General features: G+C 45.2%; 10 protein-coding genes across 10 annotated transcripts; 5 read left to right on the top strand and 5 right to left on the bottom strand.

Moving 5' to 3' along the window:
- The first annotated feature begins 179 nt into the window (after positions 1-179).
- Positions 180-3027, top strand: C8R40DRAFT_387080 (bifunctional 6-phosphofructo-2-kinase/fructose-2,6-bisphosphate 2-phosphatase). The gene is made up of 15 exons (XM_046234893.1): positions 180-480; positions 531-622; positions 675-718; positions 776-835; positions 889-909; positions 961-1013; positions 1072-1214; positions 1276-1303; positions 1361-1712; positions 1770-1898; positions 1965-2093; positions 2151-2303; positions 2368-2384; positions 2442-2549; positions 2617-3027. Exons 1-15 carry the CDS (start codon positions 302-304, stop codon positions 2741-2743), a joined length of 1635 nt encoding a protein of 544 aa, XP_046084514.1. The 5' UTR covers positions 180-301; the 3' UTR covers positions 2744-3027.
- Positions 3028-3647: 620 nt separating this feature from the next.
- Positions 3648-4312, top strand: C8R40DRAFT_1161668 (uncharacterized protein; the record flags this gene model as incomplete). Its single annotated transcript, XM_046230155.1, has 2 exons — positions 3648-3911; positions 3974-4312. 2 exons carry the CDS (start codon positions 3648-3650, stop codon positions 4310-4312), a joined length of 603 nt encoding a protein of 200 aa, XP_046084513.1.
- Positions 4313-4462: 150 nt separating this feature from the next.
- Positions 4463-6152, bottom strand: C8R40DRAFT_1113505 (WD40-repeat-containing domain protein). Its single transcript, XM_046228470.1, has 9 exons — positions 5930-6152; positions 5783-5875; positions 5548-5718; positions 5230-5489; positions 5156-5179; positions 4985-5106; positions 4874-4927; positions 4603-4823; positions 4463-4540 (listed from the first exon to the last, which is right to left on the bottom strand). The coding sequence occupies exons 1-8, from the start codon at positions 6077-6079 to the stop codon at positions 4642-4644; spliced, it is 1056 nt and encodes a 351-aa protein (XP_046084512.1). The 5' UTR covers positions 6080-6152; the 3' UTR covers positions 4463-4540; positions 4603-4641.
- Positions 6153-7027: 875 nt separating this feature from the next.
- On the bottom strand, positions 7028-8597 carry C8R40DRAFT_1113501 (thioredoxin-like protein). The gene is made up of 5 exons (XM_046228469.1): positions 8358-8597; positions 8044-8297; positions 7788-7986; positions 7587-7736; positions 7028-7507 (listed from the first exon to the last, which is right to left on the bottom strand). Exons 1-5 carry the CDS (start codon positions 8403-8405, stop codon positions 7427-7429), a joined length of 732 nt encoding a protein of 243 aa, XP_046084511.1. The 5' UTR covers positions 8406-8597; the 3' UTR covers positions 7028-7426.
- Positions 8598-10521, bottom strand: C8R40DRAFT_1113498 (uncharacterized protein). The gene is made up of 3 exons (XM_046228468.1): positions 10417-10521; positions 8797-10363; positions 8598-8740 (listed from the first exon to the last, which is right to left on the bottom strand). The coding sequence occupies exons 1-2, from the start codon at positions 10422-10424 to the stop codon at positions 8917-8919; spliced, it is 1455 nt and encodes a 484-aa protein (XP_046084510.1). The 5' UTR covers positions 10425-10521; the 3' UTR covers positions 8598-8740; positions 8797-8916.
- A 921-nt stretch (positions 10522-11442) lies between these two features.
- On the top strand, positions 11443-12096 carry C8R40DRAFT_1172612 (uncharacterized protein; the record flags this gene model as incomplete). Its single annotated transcript, XM_046231884.1, has 1 exon — positions 11443-12096. The coding sequence occupies one exon, from the start codon at positions 11443-11445 to the stop codon at positions 12094-12096; it is 654 nt and encodes a 217-aa protein (XP_046084509.1).
- A 2459-nt stretch (positions 12097-14555) lies between these two features.
- On the top strand, positions 14556-15080 carry C8R40DRAFT_1172610 (uncharacterized protein; the record flags this gene model as incomplete). Its single annotated transcript, XM_046231883.1, has 1 exon — positions 14556-15080. One exon carries the CDS (start codon positions 14556-14558, stop codon positions 15078-15080), a length of 525 nt encoding a protein of 174 aa, XP_046084508.1.
- Positions 15081-17082: 2002 nt separating this feature from the next.
- C8R40DRAFT_1172609 (Poly(A)+ RNA export protein) lies at positions 17083-18572 on the bottom strand (the record flags this gene model as incomplete). The annotated part of the gene is made up of 8 exons (XM_046231882.1): positions 17083-17270; positions 17383-17436; positions 17496-17617; positions 17671-17694; positions 17753-18006; positions 18054-18227; positions 18301-18378; positions 18441-18572. The coding sequence occupies 8 exons, from the start codon at positions 18570-18572 to the stop codon at positions 17083-17085; spliced, it is 1026 nt and encodes a 341-aa protein (XP_046084507.1).
- A 690-nt stretch (positions 18573-19262) lies between these two features.
- C8R40DRAFT_1050245 (kinase-like domain-containing protein) lies at positions 19263-21373 on the top strand (the record flags this gene model as incomplete). The annotated part of the gene is made up of 8 exons (XM_046224611.1): positions 19263-19395; positions 19537-19577; positions 19629-19698; positions 19752-19900; positions 19966-20080; positions 20170-20460; positions 20512-20702; positions 20738-21373. The coding sequence occupies 8 exons, from the start codon at positions 19263-19265 to the stop codon at positions 21371-21373; spliced, it is 1626 nt and encodes a 541-aa protein (XP_046084506.1).
- An 854-nt stretch (positions 21374-22227) lies between these two features.
- On the bottom strand, positions 22228-27659 carry C8R40DRAFT_1161663 (ABC transporter; the record flags this gene model as incomplete). Its single annotated transcript, XM_046230154.1, has 22 exons — positions 22228-22359; positions 22418-22563; positions 22620-22917; positions 22973-23378; positions 23435-23574; positions 23628-23655; positions 23721-23850; positions 23996-24142; positions 24204-24233; positions 24283-24367; positions 24425-24529; positions 24579-24606; positions 24659-25164; positions 25214-25297; positions 25352-25489; positions 25535-25962; positions 26013-26194; positions 26247-26527; positions 26577-26804; positions 26865-26951; positions 27004-27499; positions 27565-27659. 22 exons carry the CDS (start codon positions 27657-27659, stop codon positions 22228-22230), a joined length of 4200 nt encoding a protein of 1399 aa, XP_046084505.1.
- Between the last annotated feature and the right edge of the window lie 267 nt (positions 27660-27926).

The raw sequence follows: 27926 nt of genomic DNA, 5'->3' as shown, positions 1-27926 counted from the left end.
CTATCGCTGCAAGTTTCGGGAAAGCTAGAGAATCAGTAGACAAGCTGTGCGTGCGTATTAATTTCACCAAGAGAGAGATGACTTCCGCCTGAAATTCCCCTTCAATATTCTCCAATTATCAAGTAAAGTTATCTTCGAACGAATCACTTGAATCAATAGAGAGGGGCGGCTTTCGGTCTCGGCCGAACTAGCGCGCCACCTGTAAACGCTCAAGCGCTCATAGAGTAGAATTCAAATTGACAAACCACTGCTATCTGTTGGCTATCTACGAAGTTTCTATTCTTGCAAAAATATTTTACCCATGTCTGACGCTGGGGCTCTCCACTCTGACTCCGCCTCTCGTGGAATCGCAGAGGATCTAGCGAGAGCATCCGACGCCCTCGAAAACATGCAGGCTTCCGGCGAATTGGCTCCTGTAGTCACTGTTGCTCCTGCTTCACCGAATGTTCCTCCTGCTCTGTTCGGCGCTGGAGGGCCAATGTGCGTTTATAACCTTATTCATCGATCAAGATACTTATTTTACATGGCAGGCTCAAACGCTTCGACGAATCGACCGTAGCAAGCAGAAAAGGATCTAATGCACCATCTCCGCCTCCGTCTGTGAAGGGTATAGGGAAGAAAGGTGCGTTATATCTCAGCCTCGTTTCTTGAACCGTTTCTAAATCATTTCGTAGTTGCTAAACCGGACTACTCAGAACAAAAGATCGTCGTGGCGATGGTGAGTGTTTCAGGTTCGTTATATTGCGATGAATATGGCCTCCTTATATCTGTAAAGGTCGGGCTACCTGCTCGAGGCAAGTCATATCTCAGCAACAAGCTCATGATATATCTACGAGTCCGTCATCTCATGCAACCCACGTCGCAAATTGCTGATCTGAGATGATTTAGTGGCTCGAATACGACGTCAAGGTATTATCGATCACGAAACCGTTCATCAATGAAGACACTGACACGACGCAGGTATTCAACGTTGGACAATTGCGACGGACCAAAGCCAGGCAGAAGGCTCAGAAGTAAGCTATTTGTTCGATGCATCCACGCTGGATGATCAATAATAACATATGTACCCAGATTAGGCGTCAAAGAGAATCACACTGCAGAGTTTTTCAGTCACAGTAATGCTCAAGCAACGCAAAGTCGCGATAAGCTTGCGGAAGAAAGTTTAGAGATGCTCATCCAGTGGTTAAAGGAAGGAGGAAACGTTGGAATTCATGGTATGTCTGTTGGCTTGCTTGCCATCCTCGATATTTGATAGACATGATATTAATCCCTCAGATGCTACAAACAGCACCAAAGACCGAAGGTTTGCTTTGCTCGAGCACCCAACGTTTGTAGTTTGTTGATCATCACTGTCTGTCAGGGCAAAGATCGAGGCACGCCTGGCCAAGGAGAAGGGCATGACCCTCATCTTCCTGGAATCTTTTTGCGACGATCCAGCAACGATCGCTGCGAATGTCGAGCTCAAAGTCAGCCAAGGTGATCCTGACTACAAAGACATGTCCCCCGATGAGGCACGGAAAGATTTTTTGCGCCGAATCAGCGAGTACGAAAAAGTCTACGAAACGATCACCGAGCCGCACCTATCGTACCTGCGCATTAAGAATGTCGGAGAGGAAGTCACGATGTCCCGTATCAATGGATACCTTTCCAGTCGGATCGCTTTCTACCTCATGAACTTGCACATTCGCCCGAGAAATATCTTTTTCTCAAGGGTGAGTAAATCTTTCATTGGCGGTCTTGAAGCATGATTATAAGATATAATTCGTCAGCACGGGGAGAGTCAGTATAATGTGGAAGGCAAGATTGGTGGAGATTCATTATTGTCATCTCGTGGAATGCAGTATGCGAAAGCGCTTCCTGCTTTAATCACCGACAATATTGGGGAGAAACCATTGACTGTGAGCCAATAACCATTTATCTGTCGGCTCTCGAGGCAACAGGATGACTTCGTGTTGGTATGTCAGGTCTGGACTTCCACCCTCAAGCGAACCATTCAAACTGCCCAGTACCTTCCTTATACGAAGCTCACTTGGAAATCTCTAGATGAGCTCGATGCGGGTGTTTGTGACGGCATGACGTACGAAGAAATCGAGGTTGGCTTGCTTCTTCTCTTGTTGTGTTCGTATGACTTGACTTGAGCACCTTTCCAGCAAGCATATCCTGATGATTACGCCAATCGTGACGAGGACAAGTTTAACTATAGGTATCGTGGGGGAGAGTCCTATCGCGACGTCGTGGTTCGCTTGGAGCCTGTCATTATGGAATTGGAAAGACAAGAAAATATCTTAATCATCGGGCATCAAGTCTGTTTATTTATTAATCTTCCACTTGAATCTATTTCTCTGACTTATGAGCCCACTGTTATAGGCTATTCTGCGCTGTTTGTGCGTGCCTTGTTTTGTTCCCTCGTTGTAGTCGTTACCGTCTGACATGGGATACAGATATGCATACTTCCACCACCTTCCTCAAACCGATCTACCATACATCAAGATACCTCTTCACACTGTCATTAAACTTACACCGAAGGCATATGGCTGTGACGAGGAGCGGTAAGTGGCGGCTACCCCATAACGCGATTTTTACCTCTATTTACTCTGTTTTACTTTTAATCTTTAGATATACCCTTCCTATCAATGCCGTGGACACTCACAGGCCCAAGCCAAAGGCGGCGAAACAACCTTCAACTCATTCCACAACTCAGAGACAGTATTTTGTAGAAGAAGAGATAAAGCCACTAGCGTAGTACGACAGCAACGCCTGACTCACACCTTTGGCTTGAATGGGTTCGCTGTTCGATCCCAATCTATAGAGAATCTATCGAGGGACTTCCAGGAAGGTTATCTGACTTAATTATATTGTAAACATCTATAATGCACTAATGAATGACGGACAGACCAGTCCAAGTGCGTGTAGTAACGACCGTAAAATGATTCCACAAGCTCAAAAATCGTTTCCTGCAAAGTTTAGTAGAATCACTTCATGTACTTTTAGCCCTTGCGTATGGTATGAGATCGTTTGTCATTTTCAGTCCTCAGCAACAGTCTTCAGTATAGCAGTGTGATCAATCCATGGCGAAACTCACTCTACATGCGAGTTGGAAGTACAACACCACAAACGTTTATTTCACAACGGAATCTACGTACCATATCAGGCCTACCTCCAATAAGAAAAAGTTCAAGTTGTGTCCGAAAAAAAATCAGGTATCGAACCATTTGGTTCATACGATTTCTGGTGGGACCATCGTTTTTAAATGTTACCCTGAACTTATTCAACTTATGGAGAGTTGTGTTGGGTTTTGGAATATATCCGGGATATTCCCAGCTCGAAATTGTAGCTTGCCTTGGTCTACCGCGTTCATCTGCGTTTGTGGCCTCATTTGTTCAACCCCATTGTCATTAGGCCTAGGATTAGAAAACTATATTTTACCTACCCCGCCCAGACGCTTGCCGCTTCGAGTGGAGTGGAGTTGGCTGCTGTGCCCGCCCGGAAAAGGCAATTTTCTGGTGTCCAAATCTCAATTGAGGTAATGAATGGATCATCGTACCCCAAAGCCAAAGAATTAGATAATTTCCCAGGGCTTCTCTTGACACTTAAAACGACTGCTCTGGAGTCTCTCATGTTTATCGATCCCTTCTTTCCCAACCACCATGTCCCAAATCCTTCGTGCATCTCGTGTCTGGTCCAAAACGATCAAATATCCGAAAGCAACACGCTCCTTCCACTCTCCGTTCGCCGTGCTCGGTACCACACATTCTACTCCCTCATCAACCGCTTCAAGTGTCAATGTGTACGAGAAACAGGTAGATTTCAGTCCTGAACCTGTTCCCTATAATGGAGGGCAAAGAACCTACGTCGTCTCTGAACCTGACCCTGCCAATACTCATTACCAAGTCCCCGCTGGTGCATATCCCGTGAGTGGTTCTTGTGACCTTGCATGCACAGCTGACTGACATTCGCATTGATCTGCATCTAGACAAGCCTCCCGTATGTAAACTTCCCAGCAACGGAGGCACCCAATCAAGAAGGCCAAAGCAGCTCTACCAGCTCGTCTTTAGCACATCCTGTGCTAACTCAGGCTGCAGCTCACAATCAAAGCGGCGTCGGTGAAAGCTCTGCAGTCAGGCATGCTACGGCGCCTGGTTCGATGGGTCAGAGGGGAGGTAGTCATGGTGGGCTCGGTTTGTCAGATCAGCCGAGTACGCACGCGGGTCAAGGTTCCCTTGCCGACAGGAATCCTCCACCTATAGAAAGTGACGTTGTCGAGAAGTTTTCTAAAATGAGCGTAAAAGATGCTTGGAAGGCCAGGAAGTAAACCTGCTCTGCTTGCTGTCAATGTCTCCAAAGGTACCGTAGATTGTTGATTGTGGTCTCCAATTTCATACTTACACGAACTCACAGAATTCAGAGCGCGTAGTGTAAACTGATTGCTCCGTTGTGTATTTTTATTATTCGAAGCGCTCGAAGATTGTTGAAATTGATATAATATTGTGCATGCCTTGAAAAACAAGTTTAATAAAGTTGTTTACAGACCAAGCAAGTTCTGTATTGAAAACGAAATGAAAAGTCAGTTTGTGTAGAGACCAAAGCAAGAAGTGGACGCACCGAAGATGAATACTGTATGTACACAAGAATGCCCAACTACTACTTTCTTGGGCGTTTCTTGACCTCATCATCTTTACAAGCATGAAGCATGAGTTTGTTGGGGTGTCCAGGTGTCATGCCAGAGTGCCCTTTAGACCAGTCGTAAGACACGGCGTAGGCAAATATTGATCCAGTCCGGTTGAAAGCGCTGCAAGTTATAGGTCCGGGAGCAGCTTCGAAAGCTAATAAGGTATCTTAATGATGTAGAGATAATGTAGAGACTGGGACTTACTCTTGAGACGAGTGCGAGCATCCTTGTCCCAAAAGTGTATTGTACCGTCGGAACCTGTGATAGTACTCATCATGCGTCTGGAGCGAAGGAAATGGGACACGGGAGACTTGCCGCAAGTGGAGAAGGTACCATGGACGGGATGGAATGATATATCATTCACTGCGTAGACCATAGATTGATCTTTGGCAGTGGGCGTAGAATCTCGTCGATGACACTTGAACGAGAAGTTGTTACTGGGAAAGATGAGGATAGGTTATTCTAAGAAATATACAGTGTGCTTACCTGCTATCCTTGTCTTCAACGTACCTAGAGAGGAAAAAATGAGCAAGACCAATGAACAAGTAAACAGCACATACTGTATAGCTACTCTACCCTCGATGCTTCCGACTGCGAATCCACTACTTGCAGACGCAGTAAAGCATGTTGTAACACGTGTTTGCCATTTTAAAGGAGATTGCATGGTCTTGTAAGCAGTAGTGGGATTGGATAAGTTGAAGATCTGAATGTGCCGTTCGGCGGTACCAACGACCATTAGTGGATATTGGACGTCCATGCTATAACATCGCTCGGGGAGGGTGACGCTAGCCACTGGTTGAGGTGTGCGGAGATCCCAATACTTTGCAGACCAGTATGAGTTGGAAGACAGAAGAAACGCGTCAGTCAAATTTACGCACCTTCACTGTTTTATCCCAGCTTCCTGTTGCAAGAATTCCAGACTGTGCGTCTACCCATTTCACGCTCTTGATAGGCGCATCGTGTTGAGCGACTTGGCTTGTGGTGCCCGTCTGGACATCGAACATTCGACCCGCGTTGTCGGCACCACCAGACAGAATTTTGTTTCCTTCCTTGAAGTTCAAAAAAAGAGTCAATTCATTTCAGACAGTTGAGAAAATGGAGAGAGATGGGTGCCTTGTTCCAACAGACAGATAAAACAGGTCCTTGATGTTGATACATCGCTTTTCCTGTTGTTTGTCCTCCAGCTAAGACCTCGTATATGCGAACCTGTGTAAATAGTATATTTTGGACAGAGTAGAGCAGAGGGGATAGTTTGCTTACACTATTATCCCAACTCCCGACTGCAAGATAATCAGCTTGACTGGAAAAAGACATTGAAGATATCGAATCAGTCGGAGGGTCAGCCATTTCAATGTCTTTCTCGGCTGTGGCCGACGTATTCGTCGTCGTTGATGTCCCGAAGAAAGACATCTTGGTCAGGATCAAAACGCAGTGAAGAAGATGAAATATGAAGGGAGTAAATATTGTTTTACTATCCGACAGAGGCCACTGAAAAACCCGTGACATTATGATGAGTGATGTCTTGCTCACGCACCGCGATCTTCTGTTGTCAAATTCATGAGGAATGATGGAAGATAGATGTTCGCTCGCTCTTTGCTGCGCTTTTAGTATGACTATCACATAGATTCGCCAGTACAGGATCTATCCGATAGCTTTCCATCACAACTCTCAAACGAAGCCAAGTGATACTGAGCCGAATGGCAGAACTGTAACTCGCCCTAACTCGCCTTCATAATACGACATTATAACTTACAGACTCAGGCGTCGACTTGGTGTGCGAGATTTTTCTCCCTGATCGTTCTGCTCGGTTGTTCCTTAATTGGACCGTGTTGGTTAACCTTTCTTCCATTGTTCTTCGAATCTTATCTCGAAGGGCTCCCTGGGGCTCCTGGGTCTACACACTTCCAGTCTTCCACGCCGCAGGTTTGTGTCACGGACTAATAGCATCTAATAGGCAAGTGATTCTCCCAACATTTTCGCATGGTCTAGTAAGAGGCAGTGGTGCTTATCTTTACCGTACAGCTATTTCCGGGAGTGTACAGTACAGTACTAAATTTGACGCACATGAGGTGGGTTAAAAATTATACAGAGAAAGCAGTAGTTCTCTGGCACTCCCCGTTGACTTAACCATCTTTCAATGGGTGCTTAAGCTATGTGCCAATTTAATGGTTAAAGCTCTACTCAAATATTCTTCGTGGTGCTGCATGAATGGTAAATCAAACATTTATGTATAACCATGATCTGAAGTGCACCCAACTATCACCGCCGGGCGTATCTCGGACGTGATTGCAGGCTCTTGCTGATTAACCTAAGTGCTTTCCAGCTTCACTCAGATCTACCATTCTGGGCTTTAGCATCTTTCTTTGCCTCGAGTTGTGGCGCATGTCGTCCTCCCGCTTGGGAATTCAGTGAAAGTTTCGGGCATATCGATTTCTAAGAGGGGAACAAGAGAAAAAAGATACTAAGTGTAGTTTCGGGGGTCGCTCGGTGACAGACATTTGTAAACCCGTACCCGCATAGTAAACACATAACCATGAGGTTATTTTGGTATGAATTGACGGGCCAGTGCTAGCCATACACGACTTACAGCTCCAATAGAAGATTGTCACTTGAAGTAGACTAGAAAAATAAAAAGAACGATTACATAGTGCAGATAAGGAGACACAGCCGGAAAATAAAATGTCGGAAAATTAGTAAAAGTTAGAAAGCCCGGACGAATGAAACACGATACTCCGATATTGAAGGTATTATGGTATTTCAGACAGTAAGAGCTACCACCGGGGCTGCGAACGGAGACGGCGCAGCGCTCACTCCAGTGTAGGCGAGTTTCTTGAAAATCTAGAAATACATGAGCGCAAAGTATAAGGATATGCAGAAGAACCCAGGCATTGTAATCAACAAACGATGTCGTGCTCACCTGAATGAATACGTCGGAAGACTGGCCTCCTTGTACGCACCACTTTCCGTCGATGATGGTCATGGGCACACCAGTAACCTTCGACCTGACCTTTTCACACATAGTATTGACTTCTTCAAGTAGTTCATCAGAATGTAAGAAATCAAGAGCCTTGGTAGTACGTCAGCAAGAATGAAGTGAAAAAGGTATTGGCTACTGAACCTCCTGCTTTGACATGACGCCGGTCTGTTCAGAGATGTCCGAAAGCACGTCAAGGTCAGCAACATCTCTCCCTTCTTCCAAGTACGCGCGGAAAACAGCACAAAGGAATGGCAGCTGCTTATTCTGGCCACCAATTTGGTAGGCTTTGCGGGAGAGACGATGAGCTCTTGTTGATTGGCTGACAAGACCTTTAAAGGCTCTGTATATTTATGTTATCAGATTCGAAAGACAACAACACAACGATATAGCGGCGCACATAGGTATGTTTTTCTCTTGCGACCATTTCATAATACTCGCCTGCATTGCAGCCCAAGGTTCTTTGCCTACAGTACTAGTAAAGAATTCATCCTTGGAAACTTTCGGCGTGTTTTCGTCGGGAAGAATACGGGTAGGAATGAGCCTGAAGGGCAAGAACTCGATTTCAAAGGTTAATGGAAGGTGCAGGGTGTCCTGGCAGTAGGAAACTGCCCCAATTAATTCGTGCTGGCCAATGTTGCAGTTTGGACATATCTACAGACAACTACTGAGCATCCCAAGGGCAGTTAATCAGATCGGAAAATCAGGACATACCACATCGCTGATCACGGTTAGCTTGACTGGTCGATTAAAGGCAGACATGATAATACAGAGATATTCTGTAGTCTGCGACTGGGTATTTGGTGACGATCTGAGGGAGTCTGTAGATGTCGGGAATGGTGGGGAATGATTATGAACTGTAATATATAAATAAGAGACACGACGCTGACTACAAACGAAGTAAATAGGCGTAATTATAATGGGCTTACACACGACTGTATTATGCGATCGCAAGGTGTGACTAAGGGGGATCTCACTGTTCACGCCGGAAATTTACTGAATTTGTAAGTAACTTTCCCGTCACCACTGCCTACATAGTGCTCAAAGTTGGCCTTCGAGTCCAGAGATCATCTCGGAGGTTCCGGGTCATTTCACGAGTGGGTTATGAATCGGTCGAACTGCGCTGGAAAGGCTCAGAATGACCATTTCGCAGAAAATGAGTAAACCTTGAGATTAGAATATTGGTGAGCCGGCGAGTCATAACGGAAAAGTATGACTTGGATTGGTGAGAAGCGAGATATGTACATGACGGGAAGTGCAATCGAGCCTGTGATCAATAGATCTCCCAGAAGCGATCATCCTCTATCACATCTACATTTACTCCTGGGGGCCATGGCTCTGGATAATCTCCAATGCGATAAATCTTTGTCCAGACTTCAAGCGTACCGAGAATGCTGCTTGCCCGACGACGACTTCTAATGTCAAAGCTTACCATTTCGACAGGATGATTCATCTGCGTACGTCGTTGAACCATTCTTAAGAGAATAGGGACGTCATTAATAGCCAGATCGCGCACACAGAGCGCCCGCAGATCAGGCCACCAGACAGGTTTACCTTCAATACTGAGGGCCATATACAGGAGCGACGCAGATTCCAGCGTCAGAGATGCAACGGATGGGAAAGCTAACATCAACTGCCCTATGTCGCTGATCCCAAAATTGCATGCATATAGCGAGAGATCTCTAACATTAGGAAAGTCAAATAACCATAGTTTATCCATATCACACAGGACTAGGTTTTCCAGCTGATTTAGCGGTAATGCGGTAAGCAAGGAATTGGCATAGGTGAAAGGATGATCGGTGTCCTTTGCACGAAAACGCAATGATCGGAGTTGAGGGAGTTCCAATGTCTGCAACTCTTTCATCCCTGCTGCCGGTTGGTCTATCTTCAGTCCTCGGAGAGAAAGATTAACCAGAGACGGCGTAGCAGCCAGAATGTTCCTATAGTCGAAGACAGTAAGATCCAACATGTATACACCGTCCAGGTGCAGAGTTGTGATGCCACTGGAGATTGGGGGTCGAAGACCACTAGCAATCCCAGTGAGCTGCAGAGAGGTCAATGAAGGTGCTCCTCCTTTGAGAATGAGAGGTACATTGCTCATGATTCGGTCATAAGGACCGCTGTCTGCCCAGTCGACGTGAATAGCAAGAAAATCCAATTGAGAAGCCTGCAAAGACTCTAAATACTCGCGCAAAAGCAGGCAGGCTTTCGGATGCTTCAATACCGAAATCGAAAGATGGGAGCATCGTGAGATGTGAGAGGCGATAAGGCTCAGAAAGGGGGAAAAATCGAGGTTTGATTGAATGTGGATGCGAGCGGCGAAAAGACACGAAGGACCGCTACGACTGAGGTAGGTTTCCAACTTGTGTTGACGCGATGATATATGCGAAGAGTGTTCGAGGGGTATCCTAATGTCGGCCCACAACATTGGTGTACCGTATGCTAGCTCTCTCCAGCGACTGCATACCTGAGAGGCGATGATTTGAAAGGCATGGAACTCTTTCTGGCATGATAAGAAGATATGTGAAAGTAGTTCGGGAGGAAGCTTTGATATGAGCACGTTATCATTGTTAATCCGCGCGCGCTTGGTTTCTGCCATAGATATATCTGCGTTGACTTGTTCAAGTTGGTGGAGGAGAAGAGCTTGTCTGTCACGTAGAGAATCTAGGTGTGAATCTAGCGCATGCAAGGAATCTGGTAAGTTATGAAGACTGGATAAGGCTTCTATAAAAGATAAGTGGGCAAATTTAATCATAAAGGTGGTTAATGATAGATACCCATGTGTCTAACGGTTCAAGCTTGAAGGATATTCGGAGTTGTACATGTACACCGTCACCCCAATTTTTCCAAGGCCGCTCAACGAATTGCGCCATTTCGTGTGACTTGTAAGCGAGATCGTCACATGTTTCTACGTAGAAACCATATACCTCCCTGATACCTCCATATACTTGGAAATTGGAGGGAGTCTTGGACAGCCTGGACAGAGAATTCAAGTGCTTCTAAACAGACCCCCGAAGGTAGAACAGGGTACACTGGTGCGCAGAATTCGATGATTTTCTTATGGTTGCGCTCTTTTAAGAATTTTGACTGGTTTCTTAAGGAAATCCTGAGATAGAGGAGCACCCAAACCTGTAGAATTTCTTGAAAACTACAATTCTTAAGAATTTTGAATGAACTTTTGAGGATATTGTCAGATTTTTGAATGCCTTGCGACTCGCGTGCTCATGTCCGTGATGAGCAAACAAAGGAGCTCATTTTAGGATAAGATAAGGCCTGCGTATGAGAGATGACTTAGTGCGCACTGAGCGCTTAAGATCTCTTGCTCCCGTCTCTCATTGCCCTCGCGCATCTTACGCGTCATATTCGCAAAATTGGTCATAAATCCGCCGCAATGAAAGGCTTTCAGTTGTATCCTTCCTTATCCCGCGAAAACAGAGCCTGAAAGACTCACAAAACCAAAGAAATATCAGCTCTTTTCAAAAAAATGGACATTGTGTTGAAACTAAAACTGAACTTCAAAATCGACAAAGAGAACCGGAAGCGATGAGAGAAAAGTCTCGAATACCAGCTAGGAAATGCCACAGAGGATGCCTCGGATATAGCATCTTTCGTGACTATCGACACAAAGTCCCTCAAGAATGTCAGAAAGGACCAGACCATCTTCGAGAGACTGAAGGACTTTCTAACCACTGACACATTAGACTTCTTCAGGCAGAAGAACGAAGAGAAAGGAGACGGATGAAGCAGAACAAGAGGCAGAGAAGAAGAGGCAGAAGAAGGTGTGAGAAAGAAACGGAAGATGGGAAAGGTCACTCTAGTACCTCGATCCGCTGGTCCACACGTCACAACCTTCGACACACTCCTTTTCAACACTATCAACGTGTTCCCCATGTTTCCTCTTTTCCTATTCACCAACAAAAACCTAGACCTGATCAACACGCATATGCCCGAGCTGAAACGAGTGAAAATCTCCCATATTAGGGGCAAACTACACATTCTTGACCTCAAGGAGATAGCCAAGTGGGTCAAAGAGGCGGGTGGTATATTCTGCGATGAGGACCTCAACTTCATCCAATGGAGTCAGGCAGTGAAGAACTTCTACCAGTTCAAATGCCTAAGAGATGAAGATCTGGGAAAGGAGGCCCCTCAAGCTCTCTCTTATGTTGAACACTTTGCATTCTTCCTGAACCAACAGGACTCTGAGGACTTTTTTGCATACTGGCTCAAGGTTGAAGTCAAGCTCCGAAAGGAGCATCAATCCAAGCTATATGCTTTCGACGGCAATATGTACGAACAGGAATGGACACTCGTCTACGTGGAACGAATCTCAGACTCCAAATACGCTTCATCCTCTCTCATCTCCCCTCCAACGCAGACTCCATCCTCCTCAACTTCGAAAGCACCCTCGTGTAAACCGGAAGCCCCACCTGCAACAAGCAAACAGCCCTTTTAACCAGGCAACAAGGATAGAACTGCGGCCCCTTGTTGCCTCGGATGCGCCGCCCGCGGTCACAAACTTGATGGACGCGACGACACGAAAAATGGACTGTTTCGCTGGGCCCGTAACATCAAAGGCCTCATCAGCACGCCGGGGGGAAAAAACATCTGCTGGTACTGGAACCTGCGAGGACAATGCAGAGGTTGTGAGAAGGAACATTGCTGCACCTTCTGCGGCAGTAGCTCCCACTACGCTTTCAAGTGGGAATGCACCACCCAACCCCCAATTGTCTAAAGAGGACCTCATGGAAATCTTCCATTCGCCACCTCTCACTTTCCATGACTTCAAAAACTCTATCATTATACGCCAAGCTTTGCCAGACACTCCAGCAGAACACATCGAAATCTATGAACACATTGTCACTCCCTATAACACAGACGCCTTTGAACTCGAACTCACTACACATAATATCCTAGACCGGCACCCACTTCTCGTGAACATCCTTTGAAATGGCGCGCCACTCAGAGAAATGCCTCAACTCAGAAAATCGATCATTATTCCCAATCACAACTCAGTAGCAAAATTCCCTCAGGTCGTCAAAGACTACCTCACAGAAGAAAAACTCAAAGGTCAGATGTCAGGCCCATTCTCACTCAAGGAAATTGAGTCCATTATGTGCGGTCCCATTGTATTCTCCCCATTGATTGTTGCTGAACAGATACAAGTGCCAGGGATACCAACAAAGTATCGGGTCTGTCATCACCTATCAAAGGAAGGCAAAGACTCCGACGGTAATAAATTCCCATCCGTTAATTCTTTCATTGTGAAGGACTTATTCCCAACATCATTCGACACTGCCTCTAAAGTTGCACTGGTAAGTCCAATTCTCTTCTATACCTCTCATCTAACACTTCCAAATTCCATTCTAATATTTGAATGTTAATTCCATATATTCCATGAAGTTATTCCAAACACTCATTCCCATAATTCCATATAAAATGATTCCATAATTCTGATTCCAACCAAAACATCACAGATCTCATCGGCGCCCCCAGGAACACAAGCATGTACAATCGACATCGCGAAATTCCACAGAACAATACCGCTTATCCCCCACCATAAGCCATTCCTTGTAGCACAAGACCCCAATGGCAGTTTCTGGGCAGACCACTGCTACTGCTTTGGTGCAGCATCAGCAAGTAGCAGCGCAGGGATGGTATCAGGTGCAGTAATTGACATTTGGCGAGAAAAAGGAATTGGACCCATTTCTAAATACAAAGATGACCTCCTTGCCATCCGCTTGCCTAACGACTTCAGAAACTACGATTACGACTGCACCAGCATGCTCAAATCCATCGCTCCACTCAATGTTCCTTTTCATCCAGCCGACATCAAAGGAGATGCAGAGTTCACCTTCGAAACCATGTACACAGGATTCCACTGGAACCTACCTCTGAAACAAGTCAGCCTACTGAACGAGAAACACCTAAAATATCTGAATCGCGTGCGAAACTTTTTAGAAGAATTCCACGGATGCAAAGCTCCCCTCGTCAGAGTCGAATCCATTCACGGAACCCTCTGCCACATTGCATTCATATACGCTAACAGTTGATTTCACCTCCCTCCAATCTCAAACTTCATGGCCTCATATCGCATGGAGCATGAAGAATACGATGGACGATATCCACCAAGCAGTGTCTTCACTGAATTATACTGGTGACATGACATCCTCAGCATACCAGACTTCTATCGCGAATTACGACCCAGAGGACCATTACTGGATCTGGGTATCTATGTTGATGCTTCTACAGACTGGGGAATCGGCATCCTCCTCGAAGACTCCTGTATGGCTTTCTGCCTGGCCAATAACTGGAAAATACCTGGTCATGATATCTGCTGGCTCGAAACTGTCACTATCGAATTGCTCACATACATCCTCGAAGCCAAAGGCTTCTATGACATCTACATTCTAATACATTCTGATAACCAAGGAACTATTGGTGCCATAAGAAAAGCATGCAGTTCCAATTATTGGATAAATATGTCTGTCCGCTATACCTGTGGCGTTTTAGGCCCACTCTTTATACAAACTGAACTTGAATATGTCGAATCTGCTTTGAATCCGGCTGATCCAATTTCGCGCGGAATATTGGGACCAGAGGATAAGAAACTACCTCTTTTATTCCAGCTCCCAGATGAGCTCAGTAATGTTATTACTTATGTTTAGGTAATTTGCATTCCAGACGCAGATAAGACAAAATACTCATTAACTTACATTGCACAGTCCTTTTGACAGAATACCAGCGCCAGTCAGCTCTGGTGCAAGAACTATTGCTCCGCGCGCTTCGAGTTCTCGAATCAATTCTCATACCTTTCTTGATGACCCATTCACTACACGATTGATACCGACCCCAAGTAAATATAAGAATGATAATAAACCATCAATTCACAGTCCCTTTTCTGACCCTTTTGTAATGCCCACCACCTCAAGTACACAACAATCACAACAACCAAAGCAACTTCCTTTCAAACTCACCAACCGAAAGCCCAAGAAGGGATGCAAACTCGATCCGAATCCACTACGACCAAATGTACAAGCTGCCAATCACATCCATGCATGGAACACACCATTTTCAATACAGAAGAGACTCGAGGAAGCATCCTCTCTACCAGCAAAAGTTATCAAATTAGGCGATGCAATCATGGCAAAAGGCACCGTAAAAACAACAAAGGAAGTCTACGCTGTGGGCCTACTCTGCTACAACCAATTTGGAGATTTGATGGGCATTAGCGAGAGCGACCGCATGCCAGCATCAGACAGACTTATTATCGGTTTCATTGGACACTATGCAGGAAAAGTATCTGGAAAATCAATCTCAAATTGGCTATCTGGCATTAGACTTTGGCATGAGACAATGGGAGCCCCTTGGCCAGCAGATTCACGCAGAATCCGACAAGCTAGATGGGGAGCTAACGTCGAAGGCTCTCATCACAAATGACCCCCACGACACCCCATCACCATTGAGCATATGAAAGCCCTGCACCAAGAACTCAACTTTTCCATCCCATTCCACTGTGCCATCTGGGCCCTCGCTTGCACTGCATTCTTCGCATGTCGACGGCTAGGCGAATTAACAGTCCCATCACAAAACACATTTGACCTGAAGTTTCACGTTATCCGAGATTCGAAAGCCATAACTTTCAATTCCAAACCAACCTCGGTCCATTTCTGTATCCCATGGACAAAAACCACGAAAGAAGAAGGAGCACCGGTAGTAGCTACCAGCCCCATGGGAGATAATACAGAGTTCTTATGCCCTTCAAAAGCCTTACGGAAACACCTCCTGAAGAATGCAGTGCCAGAGGACTTCTCATTGTTTGGATATATTGATGAAAAAGGGAAGCCACAACATATGGTGAAGAAAGTATTCTTAGATTTCTGCTTTGACATATGGAACCGAGCGGCACTCCAAGCAGTCTTTGGCCACAGCTTCAGAATCGGAGGAGCAGTCTGGCTACTCTTAGCAGGAGTACCCCCAGAGATTGTGGCAGCCAATGGATGATGGACATCACTAGCTTTCCTATTATACTGGAGAAGATTGGAAAGCATACTCCCAGATCATATTGCAAAGGCCTACAAAAAATCCCAGTGGAACACACTTCGAGACAAAATCGACTCATTCCATAAAGTTAATAAGATATCCAAAAAGTTTATCAAAGCATGTATAACAGGTAACAACATAGAAATAGAGTTTTAATACATTATGAGCCTTGCTCTACTTGGGGGTTTCAGCTCCCTCCATAAATGTCAAGACCCAAGAAGGAGCTATGGCTCTGTCTGGGATGTTCAGGCCTCTCCATGGGTGGGAGCACGGGGCCAAGCCCCAGCCAAACCTCAGATCAGACTTGTAGAATTGGGGACTCACTTCATGTAAGAGTGAGTCCAGTTTAGTACAGTCTCTAAGCTACTTATCTTATTCACAGATCCTGGCCCATGACCAGATGATTTAACATCAAATATCAGACCATTTAAAAAAAAGAGAATTATTTGCTCATTGAGTCCGTACAAGACTGCGACGACTACAATATTTTACATGCCATGTCTACCCTATATACTGATATTAGTACTTATGTTGCCTATTGAGAAGTGCTAGTGAATGTTGACACTTGAGCTTGAATTCTCTTGAATTCGAGCTTGAAGTCTTGAGGGTGGAAGTTGAGATGGTATTGACAATGTTGACAACATTGACAATGGTGGAAGACTTTCATCCTTGAGACTTGAAGCCAAAACTGAGACCTTGCAGGAGCAACTATTTGAAGGACGTTGAATCTCTTGACTCTTGTGGCATACACTTGCTTCCAGTTTGTGGGCTGATGCAAGTTGACGTTGAGGAGGAAGGACAACAACAAAAAATGATAGAGAACTTGAAAATTGTCAGTGCGCTGGCAGACATTTGTAATCGGCTTTACGATTGTTTTGCTGACAATGCTGAGAAAAAAAGAGACTTCCAATATTTTTTGTGAATGACCAGACGATATTCTTAAGAGTTGCAGGCTTAGTCAGGAAATTTCTTCAAGATTCACAAGAATTCTGGATCCAATATAGATATTGACGATATTCTTGAAAGTGCATTCATAAGAATTTTCTTCCTTCCGATTCTTAAGAATATACCAAAGTTCCGTGCAGCAGTGTACGCAATGTTTTCGGCCTCGAAAATATGCTAAGAGACGCTAAGTAAGGTCCAATAATATTTGGACAAGAAAATGGCTGATTCTGGCCTCTAAAATACATAATTTCAGACAGGGTTCTGGGGCTTCCAGGGGCTTTGTACAAGGGACATACACCATACATAGGTTTGGGAGAGATAATTTGGTTGATAATTTGGTTGTTCATTCCGAGGTGTAGGTCAGTCTCGAGTAACAGACTGACAATATACACGATTAAAAGATGTGTTTATATGTACGCATAGAAAGATATCAAGATGACTTGATCGCATAATACTATGAGCTTCTCATCGCTCTCTTGCGAACGTCTTCATCTTTGACAGCATGGACCATGATTTTGTTGGGTTGTTTGCTGGTCATGCCGGAGAAGCCCTTGTGCCAGTCATAGGATACCGCATAAGCAAATATTGAGCCTGTCCTGTTGAAGGCACTGCATACGATCGGACCAGATGCACGATTGAAACCTGACGTGTAGGTAAGAAAAAAAAGGCGGTTACGGATGAACGTCGAGTATGAAAGAAAGGAAAATGGGAAAATGAACAGGGCAGAGGTCACGAGTCACAACGGAATACGCACTCTTCAATCTCATTCGTGCATCCCTGTCCCAGAAATGGACAGTCCCATCGGAACCTGCAGTAAGCACAATTCAATTCAGTCATGCAGGTTGTAGCATCCTGCACGACACGCACCGCAAGTAGAAAAAGTGCCATGTACAGGATGAAAATTGATATCATTGATAGAATAAATGAGGGACTGATCATTCTTCTTTGAACTGGAATTTTGACGATGACATCGAAAACTGTATTCGTTACTGTCGATCGGGTGAGCTCCAATATTCGAACTACTGTCATTAATTCAAAATACCGTTTGTTATTCTCCTCGAGGTAACTAGGGAGACAAGTTGTGAATCCTGGAACAAACAATGAATGATGAGTCGAGAACTCACCAAAATGACACCCTCCCCTCGATGCCGCCTACAGCAAACCCAATCTTGTCAGGGCAGCATGTAACAACACGAGTCTGCAACCTCTGCGGAGAAGCAGTGTTTTCATATAATATTGGAGATTGCGCCAAGTCGAAGGTTAATATGCGGCGTTCGGCAGTAGCTGCGACCATCAGAGGGTATCTTGCGTCAAGAGCATAACACCGTTCTGGGAGTTTGACGGTTGCAATAGGCGAGGGAGCGCGTAGATCCCAATACTAGAAGAGATTGAGCAGCATAAGGCAAGTTGCAAAACGAAACACACCTTAATGGTTTTGTCCCAGCTTCCAGTTACTAGTACTCCTGCATGCGGCATGCTCACCCATTTCACGATCTTGACGGGCCCGGCGTGCTGTGCTACTTGAGTAGTCTGCCCAGTCACAACATCGAACATGTGCCCCGTGTTATCAACGCTACCAGAGAAAATTCGGCTGTTTTCCTTTCCATTTGTGATGTATTGTTATGAGGTAGTAAGAACCACATTAAAGAGCACTTGCCTGGTCCCAGCAAACTGATAATACCGGGGCATGATGAGCATACACTGCTATCCCTTTAGATTGACCTTGCGGCGAGACCTCGTAAACGCGGACCTACAAAAAGTAAACACGTTCCGACGTTTGGATACATTAAGGTGGAATGAAGAAAAGCTTACCGAGTTGTCCCAGCTTCCAACGGCTAAATAATCAGCTTTGTTGGAGAACGAAAGTGATGAGATTGAATCATTGGGAGGATTGGGGAGCCCAATATCTGCGTTGTTAGACATGAACCTCGCAGTCACTGACATGTCCGGAATTGTAAATTTACATATACACACAAAAATTGAGTCAACTGCGGCTCCGAATTGCAACGGCTTCGTGCAAAGGCGGACTGTACGAACTATACCGATGAAGGATACGCTAGCATACGGCTTTGAAACGGGGACTGCGATGATTTCGTTCCAACATGTTGTTATGCAGACTCTTACTGCATATGCATTATTGAGAGGCCAAATACATGCCCTACATTATCGCTGCACCAGTTCAATCTGGAACGTTCAAGACATCCAGCACGAACTGGGCTGTCATCAACTGATAGTCAATAGTCTCCGATGTCCAAGCAGGTTTGCTGATCGTCGACTCTCTCGGAACGATAGGGTAAGACGGAGGTAGGAAGACGTGCAGAAAGCTCGAAGCAATGTTCAAAGTAAGGCGGGTTAAAATTCATTGAGAGTTTGAAGAGATCTTCATCGGTAAATGTATCAGCTCAACGGACTGGCCAAGGGCCACTCAGACGTTTCGGAACTAAGAGAGAGCTGTGTATTGCTGGAGGCACCGGCGACGGCCGGACTGGGCCACGTGCTAACCAATATCTCGTTTGAAGTTTCGGTCATTGAACCGTGAACGTCTCTTTTCTTTCTCCTCAAGTTGGCTTACTCCAGTTCATTCCTTTTTCTGTCCTATTTCGGGCTGGACTGTTTACCATATAAGTCACCGTCATGACTACTCCTCATGTAATTGCTTCGTCTTCCCCACATCCTTCTCAGTCCACAACATCCAATGGAATCGTCGGTAGCCACTACAAAGTTGGGAAGAAGATCGGTGAAGGTTCATTCGGTGTTGTGTTCGAAGGTGAGCTGTCATTCTGATTGATGACCTGACTCCTTGTCTCTTTTTGCCAAAACCTCCCTTGCTTTCACCTATGTGCTGTGAACTGGCGGCTTCTAAAAACGTAAAGCAGTTTTTGCCAAAGCTAACTTAAATAACATACAGGAACCAAGATGATTTCCAACACACCCGTTGCCATCAAATTTGTACGCTCGACCGATTCTTGTAAGGCGACCTACTCACCCTACCCACCCTAGGAACCTCGAAAATCCGATGCCCCTCAATTACGGGATGAGTTCCGCTCTTACAGGACGTTGAATGGCACCCGTCTGTCTTTTCGTCTTTCCATTCTCTTTTCGTATTCGAACCTATCTATTCAGCGGGTGTTCCGCAAGTACACCATTTTGGTCAAGAAGGGCTGCACAATGTCTTGGTCATTGATCTCCTTGGTCCAAATCTTGAAGATCTGTTTGACATGTGTGGGCGCAAGTTTTCCGTTAAAACTGTTTGCATGGCCGCGAAACAAATGGTAAGTTATCGTCTTTTCTCTTGTTTTTCGACGTATGACCCGAGTGCTAACATCATCAAACTCAGGTTACTCGGGTACAAGCAATCCATGAAAAGTCCCTTATATACCGCGACATCAAACCCGATAACTTCTTGATCGGTGTACCAGGTTCCAAGACTGCTAACACTATACACATTATTGGTGAGTTTGGTCCTCGGATGTTCAATAAAATACGCTTCTTTTTATGTGTTCTTCCGTTTGACGTCATATTAATCTTGCGTCGCTGTTAGACTTTGGTATGGCGAAGCATTACCGTGACCCGAAAACCAAAATCCACATACCTTACAGAGAGCGCAAGTCGCTTTCTGGTACTGCGCGATACATGTCCATCAATACCCATTTAGGTCGTGAACAGTCTCGAAGGGATGACTTAGAATCTTTGGGTCATGTATTCATGTACTTCCTCCGCGGCGGTCTACCGTGGCAAGGCTTACGTGCTGCAACCAATAAGCAGAAGTATGAAAAGATTGGTGAAAAGAAGCAGACCACCGCCATTTCGGAATTATGTGAAGGTTTCCCCGGTGGGTGCCTTTCTCTTTACAATGTGTTTCAGGCGACTGAAGTTTCATCAGAGGAGTTTGCAATTTACATGAATTATGTCCGAAAGCTTGGTTTCGAGGAAACTCCAGACTATGACTTCCTTCGTGAACTATTCACCAAGGTTTTGAAGACGCTAGACGAGCCCGACGACGGTGTTTATGATTGGATGCTTCTCAATGGTGGCAAAGGTTGGGAAGCTACTAATGTAAATTCAAAATCCTCTGTACATATTTATTGATGTCTAATCTCTACTTTCAGCCTCACGCAAGCTCTTCGGCAACGCATCGTGAACACAGGCGAGAACGTGAACATGGTGCTCACCGACGTGGGTCACGACAGGCTCAAGACCCTACCAATACTTCATCGGGACTCGTTGTCAGCCCCGCACCCGCACATGTCAAAAGCAGTCGACGACCAGCAAATGGTGAGCGGGGAAATTCGACGCCTCGTGATATAGGAAGCGTTCAGCCTTTGGCACCTGCTAGTCGGCGCGCGAGCCAACAACAACGCGAGGCAAGCGCTCTCGCCAGTGTTGGTATATCAACACCTCACCCTTATGCGACCGCTCCAACTCCTAACGGCTATCGAAGCAATCCAGATCGAACCGCCTTTGGTCGAAGTTCCCCTATTCCCACTCCGGGGTTGCCAAACGGGAACGGGAACGGCATACCAAACAATGGTTCAGAATCGTTCTTGTATGGTCAGATGCCCAAGGGCCCAAATTCGCGAGAGGGCACGACGACCGGCGGAACAGGTACAAGGGACATACATGCACCGGGTCCTGTACGGAGCATGGCGGTTTATGATCAGATGGGGAGGGTTGGAGAACAGGATGAAGATGGTGGTCACGGTCGGAAAAGAGGGTTCTGGGCTGCACTATGCTGTCGAGGTTAGAGGTTGACCTCATCATGACTTGGTTATGGTGAGCGCTGCTTTATTCTAAACCTTATAGGCAGTCCTTAATCTTTCTTCCTAGACGTTCCAAAAATAGATCGGCATGGCTACACTACAAGCTCGCTAATTATTTATTTATATCAACACTGGTCACGACCGTTCTCTTTTCTTGGTCTCTTTCCGGTTGTCTTCACGCTTTCGATGTCAGGTCGCATTTATTCGCATTGTAGTTATAAACTTCTTTCACTTTCACCTCATCCACTTTGTCTTCACACACGAACTGGAAATCGAACCATACTTGCTCGGTGCACGAATGCCCAAACCTTCACTCTTCCAATTGTATAATTTAGCTGGCGCAATTCTTTCAATCATTTGGATACTGTACTTAGATCTATGATTTAGGACTCAGCCTCCAAAATCTATTTAATTCTACCCCCCAATAGAATGGAAGACCAGGCAAGGCCCGTAGAGGGCGAGAGCAAGTTTCCGTAAATAGGGAACAGCCAGTGCGATGAAAAGCCAATGAGAATGGTTGGTGCATCATAAGCTTCTAAGCCTTGAGCCTATCTACCCCCGATCTCGCTCACCTCTTGCTCATTAGAGTAAGCAAAGTTCATTCTCATTCTGGCCCACACAGATGGTCACAGAAGTGCTGTGCCACAGGAGCCATATGCAGCTGTAGTTCGTGGCTTGTGCTCATCGATCTTCCTCACATCGGGCTTTCTATCGAGCACACACAGACTGGTCTCATTCACTTGCAATACCGAGAAGTATTTGTTGATTGATCTAAATTCGGAAATCGACGTTCATTAATATTTTCTTATCCAGTACATACATACATAACCAAAATGTTATTAAATTTCAGCCTCTTCTAGCCGAACTTTTGTGGCAATACGAATGTCATCCAGCGTTATAGACGAACGTTCGCACATACTTCTAAAAATACCATTTGGGTTTTTGTACAAATTAGCTGGTGTGTCGAATTCCTATCAAGACAGTTGTCATGAGCTGTAGCCAAAAGAACATAATTCTGAAAAGACACACAGCAATCTGCCCAGCATCAAGCACACATATACGGTCATATGAAATAATAGTTCGTAGTCGATGAGCAATACAAAGGATGGTTCGGTCTTGAAATTCATGAGTTATGGTGTCTTGAATTTTTCTATCAGTTTCATAATCCACCGAAGCTGAACGGTGTATTGAATGATTATCATACGGAATAATCAGAAAACCAATGACTAACCGGTAGCCTCATCCAGGATCAATACCTTTGTCTCCTTCACCAGTGCGCGAGCTAATGATACCAGTGACCGCTGCCCAATTGACAAATTCCCGCCTTCGTCTTCTATCACAGAGTCAAGCGTGAACCTGTTTACCGGCGTATCGCTGCCACGCTCTTCTAGATCGGAATCACTAGTGAGTACAGAAGTGCGCTTTGAGTTGTCGACCAGATACGATCTTCTGAGTGCATCCCACAACTTCGCATCGTCGTGTAGATTGAATGGATCCAGATTGGTTCGAAGAGTTCCTGAAAACAGTAACTACATGATTGACGACTCAGTACCGGATTATGACAGGAAGAGAATGAAAACGGACTGCGTCTTGTGGTATGATAGACAAACCAGTCCTCAGATCTGTGAGGCCCACATTAGCTATGTTCACGCCGTCTATTCTTATAGAGCCCGACGCCAGTTCGACCAGTCGATATATAGCCGACATCAAGCTACTTTTCCCGGCTCCAGTTCGCCCGACAATGCCAATCTTCTCGCCTCCTTTGACATTCATTGATATGCCTTTAAGTACAGGAGGTAGTTCTGGACGGTACTTCAATATCACATCTTTGAACTCAACATGACCTTGAGAGGGCCATGGAGAAGGAGGCCTTTTGTCTGGTAATTCGTGAGCGGCTTCTTGTTCGATCTCTTCAGCATAGTATATGACTCGTTCCACAGAGTTCATATCGTTTTCAACTTCTGCACTTTGACGAACTAGCCATCCAAAACTATGTAATACGCAACATTGAGCATTGTTACAAGACTAGTAACACATGGAACTCACGCTTGCTGAATGCTCAAGATGTATGACAGCACAACACCAGTTTGAGCTGGGGAAATTGTAAACCGTGTACCAATAGTCAACAACGCGACCACAAAGGTCAGAATTGTCCCAAGGAAATCGAGCCGGATACCGAGCCAACGCTGCAGATAATATTCACCATTGAGATTTTGTCGAGAAATAGCTTTAAACAAACTTGATTTGTAACGGTCAACCAATACGCTCTGAAATTGGCCCGAATGATATCAGTCCTGAGGTGCTTGGAAGTAGTAATGCTTCTTATTCTTACCTATTCTCTACGTCTACTCTGCGTTCGTTGTCAAGAAGGAACCGTTGTGATTCTCCGTACGCTCGAATAGTGGCAAGGCCGGATAAACTTTCTGAAAAATGTGAGTAGACCGAGGATCGAAGAATGGCATCTATGTAGGTGATAATTGATTTCAGACAGCATATCAAGATCACTGGAAATAAACTCGCCTAATCGCTGGGTACAGGAATATCATAAAAAACAATTGTCAGTGAAGAAAAAGTTGATTAATCAGTGAATATATACCTTCAGTTCACGAGCACTGGCTCGGTAGAAGTACGCAGCATAGCAATACACCAATAGAACAACCACCACAGCGATGAGGAACCATGGGAGAATGATAGAAATTAGGATAATAGCACCCAAGATGTTGGACATGGTGCCAGCCAGCATACGAAGTGCATCTGACCAGAAATAGGAAATATCGGTTCATGCGCTGATTACCACGAGCCGAGCTTGACTGACCTCCGAGTAAGTTATCGATTGTGTCAATATCTGCAAGGAGATTATTACAGACGCTTGGGAGAATGGCTAGAAGCATTACCTTTGGCGAATCGATTCATGATCCGGCCCAACGGGGTAGTCTCAAAGAATGACATCGGAGCTCGCATGACACGCTCGATAGCAGCCTAATTACCCCATCTAGTGAATCAAGCGATGCGGATAGACAGCAGGAGAGTACGCACTTTATGCAAACGTTGCGAGGCGAAGTAGGTAAGCATAGCGAAAGTCGTTCCCATTAAAAACATTGCTGCTGCTTGCGCAACTCCAAGTCCAGCATATATTCCCATCTTGATAACTGAAATTAGCGTCATCAATATTGTAGTTTGGTAAACTTACATAGAAACTTTCAGGTTCCTTCCATTTCCTATAATCGCTTTACTTTCACCGATAAACTAAAAGCAGGCCATGAAACTTACAATTCTTCCCAATAGACCAACCAATAAGAGGACATAACCGTCGCGCCCTGCACCAGTACAAGGGATAGAAAGAAGATAGGCAAGAGCACAAATCCGTTGCCAGATTTGATGTATGTTTTATAGATGGACCCACTGACTGCTCCTGTGTTCCTCTCTTCTACCTGCATCATTCCGGCACCCGCTGTGGCCATTCTGAGCTTTTTCTCATGTTCATCATCTTCTTTGACGACTTCGACTTCTGACTCTTTTTCGTCCTTGGACTCCTGTAGTTCATTGTTTCCAAACTCGTTAATGAACCTGGAAAACTCGTGCCCGTTCTCCATAAGCTCACGATAGGTGCCGAATTCGACGATACGACCGTCGTTGACAACATATATGTAATCAACTAGGGGAAGAAAGTGGAGTGCATGGGTAACGAGGATACGAGTTTTTCCTGCACTGTTATCGTGGAGAACGTTGTTAAATACAGCTTTTCCTACATGCGCATCTAGTGCAGACAAGGGGTCCTACAAGCGTGTAAGCCATATGAGGAAGACAATGATACTTAGCACTCACATCGAAAATCTGGATATCTGTGTTGCAATAAATGGCTCTGCAGATATTCAGACGCTGTTTCTGACCACCAGACAAGGAGATCCCCTATGATTAATATCGTGTTTAACCGCTACCCCTCTGCAAAAAGAAAAGGCCCACCTTTTCACCGACCTCGGTCATATCACCATGAGGAAGCATCTCAAGGTCTGGTTCCAAACATGAATTCTTGATTGCGGTCCAATACCGCCCCTCATCAAACGCTCTCCCAAAACAAATATTTTCTCTGATAGTAGCATTCTGCGAGAAAGTCAGAAACGCGGCAGATACATAGTCAGTACCTACCTGAATCCAAGCACTCTGGGGACAGTATCCCACACTTCCACCAAACTTGACGCTACCACCGGTCCTTCTCATCTCTCCAATGATTCCCTGCAGAAGCGACGTCTTCCCACAACCAACCTGTCCAACTACTGCAACCAGCTGTCCCCTAGGTATCGTGATCGTGATGTCGCGGAGCTTGAATGGTTCCTGTGGTGACTCAGCAGTAGCAGCAGGCTGTGCGTTGGTGATGGTCTTGTTCTTTCTCCTCATCTTTTTCTCTTCGCGTTCGGGTGGGGGGGCATCCCAAGAAAAAGATGCCCCTTTGACTTCAACTGCGGCATCCATCCTTTCATCTATCGCCAATGTTTCGTCTAAAATTTCAGCTTCGAAGACTCCATATAAACGTTGGATCGCATTGTGGGCATCGGTAATTGAACTGAAAGACAAGGCTCAAGATAAAGTCAGGATTGAATACAAGGAGGTGGAAAGCAGAACACACGAAGCATCATCAGAGGCATTCTAAGTAGATTGAAGAGCGTCAAGGAAGCGAAAATATCAGCAGCGTTTAACTGGTGACCGGAAAGTGAATAGGTCACGAATGCCAACACCGATGCCAATGTTGGGAGCGACATGGCGATCGCATTGTTGGCAGCACGAATGATGAGAAGAGTACGAATATAGCTGGATAGAAATGAGTAAAACACTTAAAGGAACAGCGGAAAAAGAGACATACTACATCTCTTGGTATCGATAAGTCGCAATCCGCTTAAGGAAGGGAACCTCCCAAGCAAAGTACTTTATGATTTTCATACCGCCAAGAAGCTCTTGAAGGAGTTTTGCCCTTTTATCGGTCCAACGCATGCTCTTCTGTCGAAAAGCAAACATTTTCTTCATGGCCATAGTTTGAACAGGCGTAGAAAGGATGAAGAACGCAAAGCCGGCAAGTGCACTGGGTCCAATGTTAATGATGAGAAGAACAAGACAAATGGTCATTTGAATAGGAGCGGCCCAAGACTGAGTAGACGAATTGAGTTTAATATCTAAGAAATAGTAAAATGCATACCATATGGAAGAAACCAGCGCAAAAGTCTATTCTAGACACATCCGTTGATATATGATTCATGATCAAGCCATTGGGTAGTTGGGATCGAGCACGGGAAGTAAGTCGCATTGAACGAGCGTATATGGCTGCTATCAATCCTCCGCGGAGCAGGACACCACTGCCGGCTGATCGATAAAAAAACTGGTGGGTACAGACTGATGCAAGGATCTGCAAGAAGAATAATCCGACCTAGACCGTGAGTGGCAAATGTGAGTCGACATTGTGAAAAATGAAGAATGCTTCTCTTACCGCCATTCCTATACCCTTTCCTATAGGAGGAACACTTCTACCTTCCATGTGATTTGTGTAGGATTCGGTTGCGAAGTTCACGATTGCCTATTAAGAAATAGGATAAGAAAGATAACGAGGCGAATCTGCAGACGCGTACCTTTACTAACAACGGCGAAGTCACTTGCGCAGTGTCGCCTATTACCTTGAACAATCCCCCAGTCCAAAAAAATACCTTGACACTGTCATTCAAAGCCAAGACAAGACTGGGTCGTTTCTTGCCATCCTTCTCCCGCCACTGCTTCTCTCGCTCCTTCCTGTCCCCTCGTAACGTCCACCAAATAGTCTTCCAATTTCCAGCCGAGATCTCGCCTTTTGCCAATGCTTCATTGTATTCTTGTGCTTCCTTTCTGCGTCTTTCAAAGGAATTTATAATCTTTTCTCCAATATAAGCGGCCTTTCGATCGTCCTGGAGCTTGTACAAATCGGAAGCTTCAAGCGGGCGATGAAAACCAAGAGTAAGAAGGGGATTTATCCATTGGAAAACCACCAGGCTGAATATTGAAGCTGTTGCTTCCGGGATGAGCTGGGCGTCTTCGATAGTGCCTGTCGGAGGTGTTATTGGTTTTGAGGAAAGACGCAAGAAGCGACGAAATCTAATCAAATCAAACAATTGATCAATGTAAATACATGTGCTCAAACGAAATGATACGTAGCGCACCTTGATCTTTCCGGCGCCTCTTTACCATTGCTGTCAACTCCGGCTTCAAGCTTTTCATCAACTTCTGCAAATTCTTTTGCGGAAGGAGGAGACATTGTGAGAGGAAGCAAACCGTGAGGGTAGATATAAACCTCATTTCAATCTATACTGTCATGCATTACTTATAATGTCTGCGGCTTGCTTGCCGTCGGAAACTATTCAGGCACACTATCGGATAGATGCTTTTGGACCGAGCCGTTGTGAAGATCCACTTTCTCTTCCTTTCCACCACTTCGGACGATGTCTTTTTGCTTCGTCCATTAAGCAAACAAAGGGCACGCAAGCAGAACGCTCAAACTTTGCAGCTCATACTACTATGTGTA

Source organism: Lentinula edodes (assembly GCF_021015755.1).
Source record: "Lentinula edodes strain Le(Bin) 0899 ss11 chromosome Unknown C8R40scaffold_26, whole genome shotgun sequence".
Classification (NCBI taxonomy): domain Eukaryota; kingdom Fungi; phylum Basidiomycota; class Agaricomycetes; order Agaricales; family Omphalotaceae; genus Lentinula; species Lentinula edodes.
This window is presented reverse-complemented; position numbering and strand designations above follow the sequence as displayed.

Bases quoted from the DNA above. Each gene is read 5' to 3' on its own strand.
- C8R40DRAFT_387080 (XM_046234893.1), top strand. From the start codon at position 302: ATGTCTGACGCTGGGGCTCTCCACTCTGACTCCGCCTCTCGTGGAATC. The intron at 623-674 runs GTGCGTTATATC...ATCATTTCGTAG, and splicing joins GAAGGGTATAGGGAAGAAAG to TTGCTAAACCGGACTACTCA. The intron at 1,713-1,769 runs GTGAGTAAATCT...ATAATTCGTCAG, and splicing joins GAAATATCTTTTTCTCAAGG to CACGGGGAGAGTCAGTATAA.
- C8R40DRAFT_1113505 (XM_046228470.1), bottom strand. From the start codon at position 6,079: ATGTCTTTCTTCGGGACATCAACGACGACGAATACGTCGGCCACAGCC. The intron at 5,490-5,547 runs GTGCGTAAATTT...TGGTCTGCAAAG, and splicing joins GCTGGGATAAAACAGTGAAG to TATTGGGATCTCCGCACACC. The intron at 4,824-4,873 runs GTAAGTCCCAGT...ATACCTTATTAG, and splicing joins TGCTCGCACTCGTCTCAAGA to CTTTCGAAGCTGCTCCCGGA.
- C8R40DRAFT_1113501 (XM_046228469.1), bottom strand. From the start codon at position 8,405: ATGTCTGCCTTTAATCGACCAGTCAAGCTAACCGTGATCAGCGATGTG. The intron at 7,987-8,043 runs GTGCGCCGCTAT...ATAAATATACAG, and splicing joins CAAGAGAAAAACATACCTAT to AGCCTTTAAAGGTCTTGTCA. The intron at 7,737-7,787 runs GTTCAGTAGCCA...CGTACTACCAAG, and splicing joins GCGTCATGTCAAAGCAGGAG to GCTCTTGATTTCTTACATTC.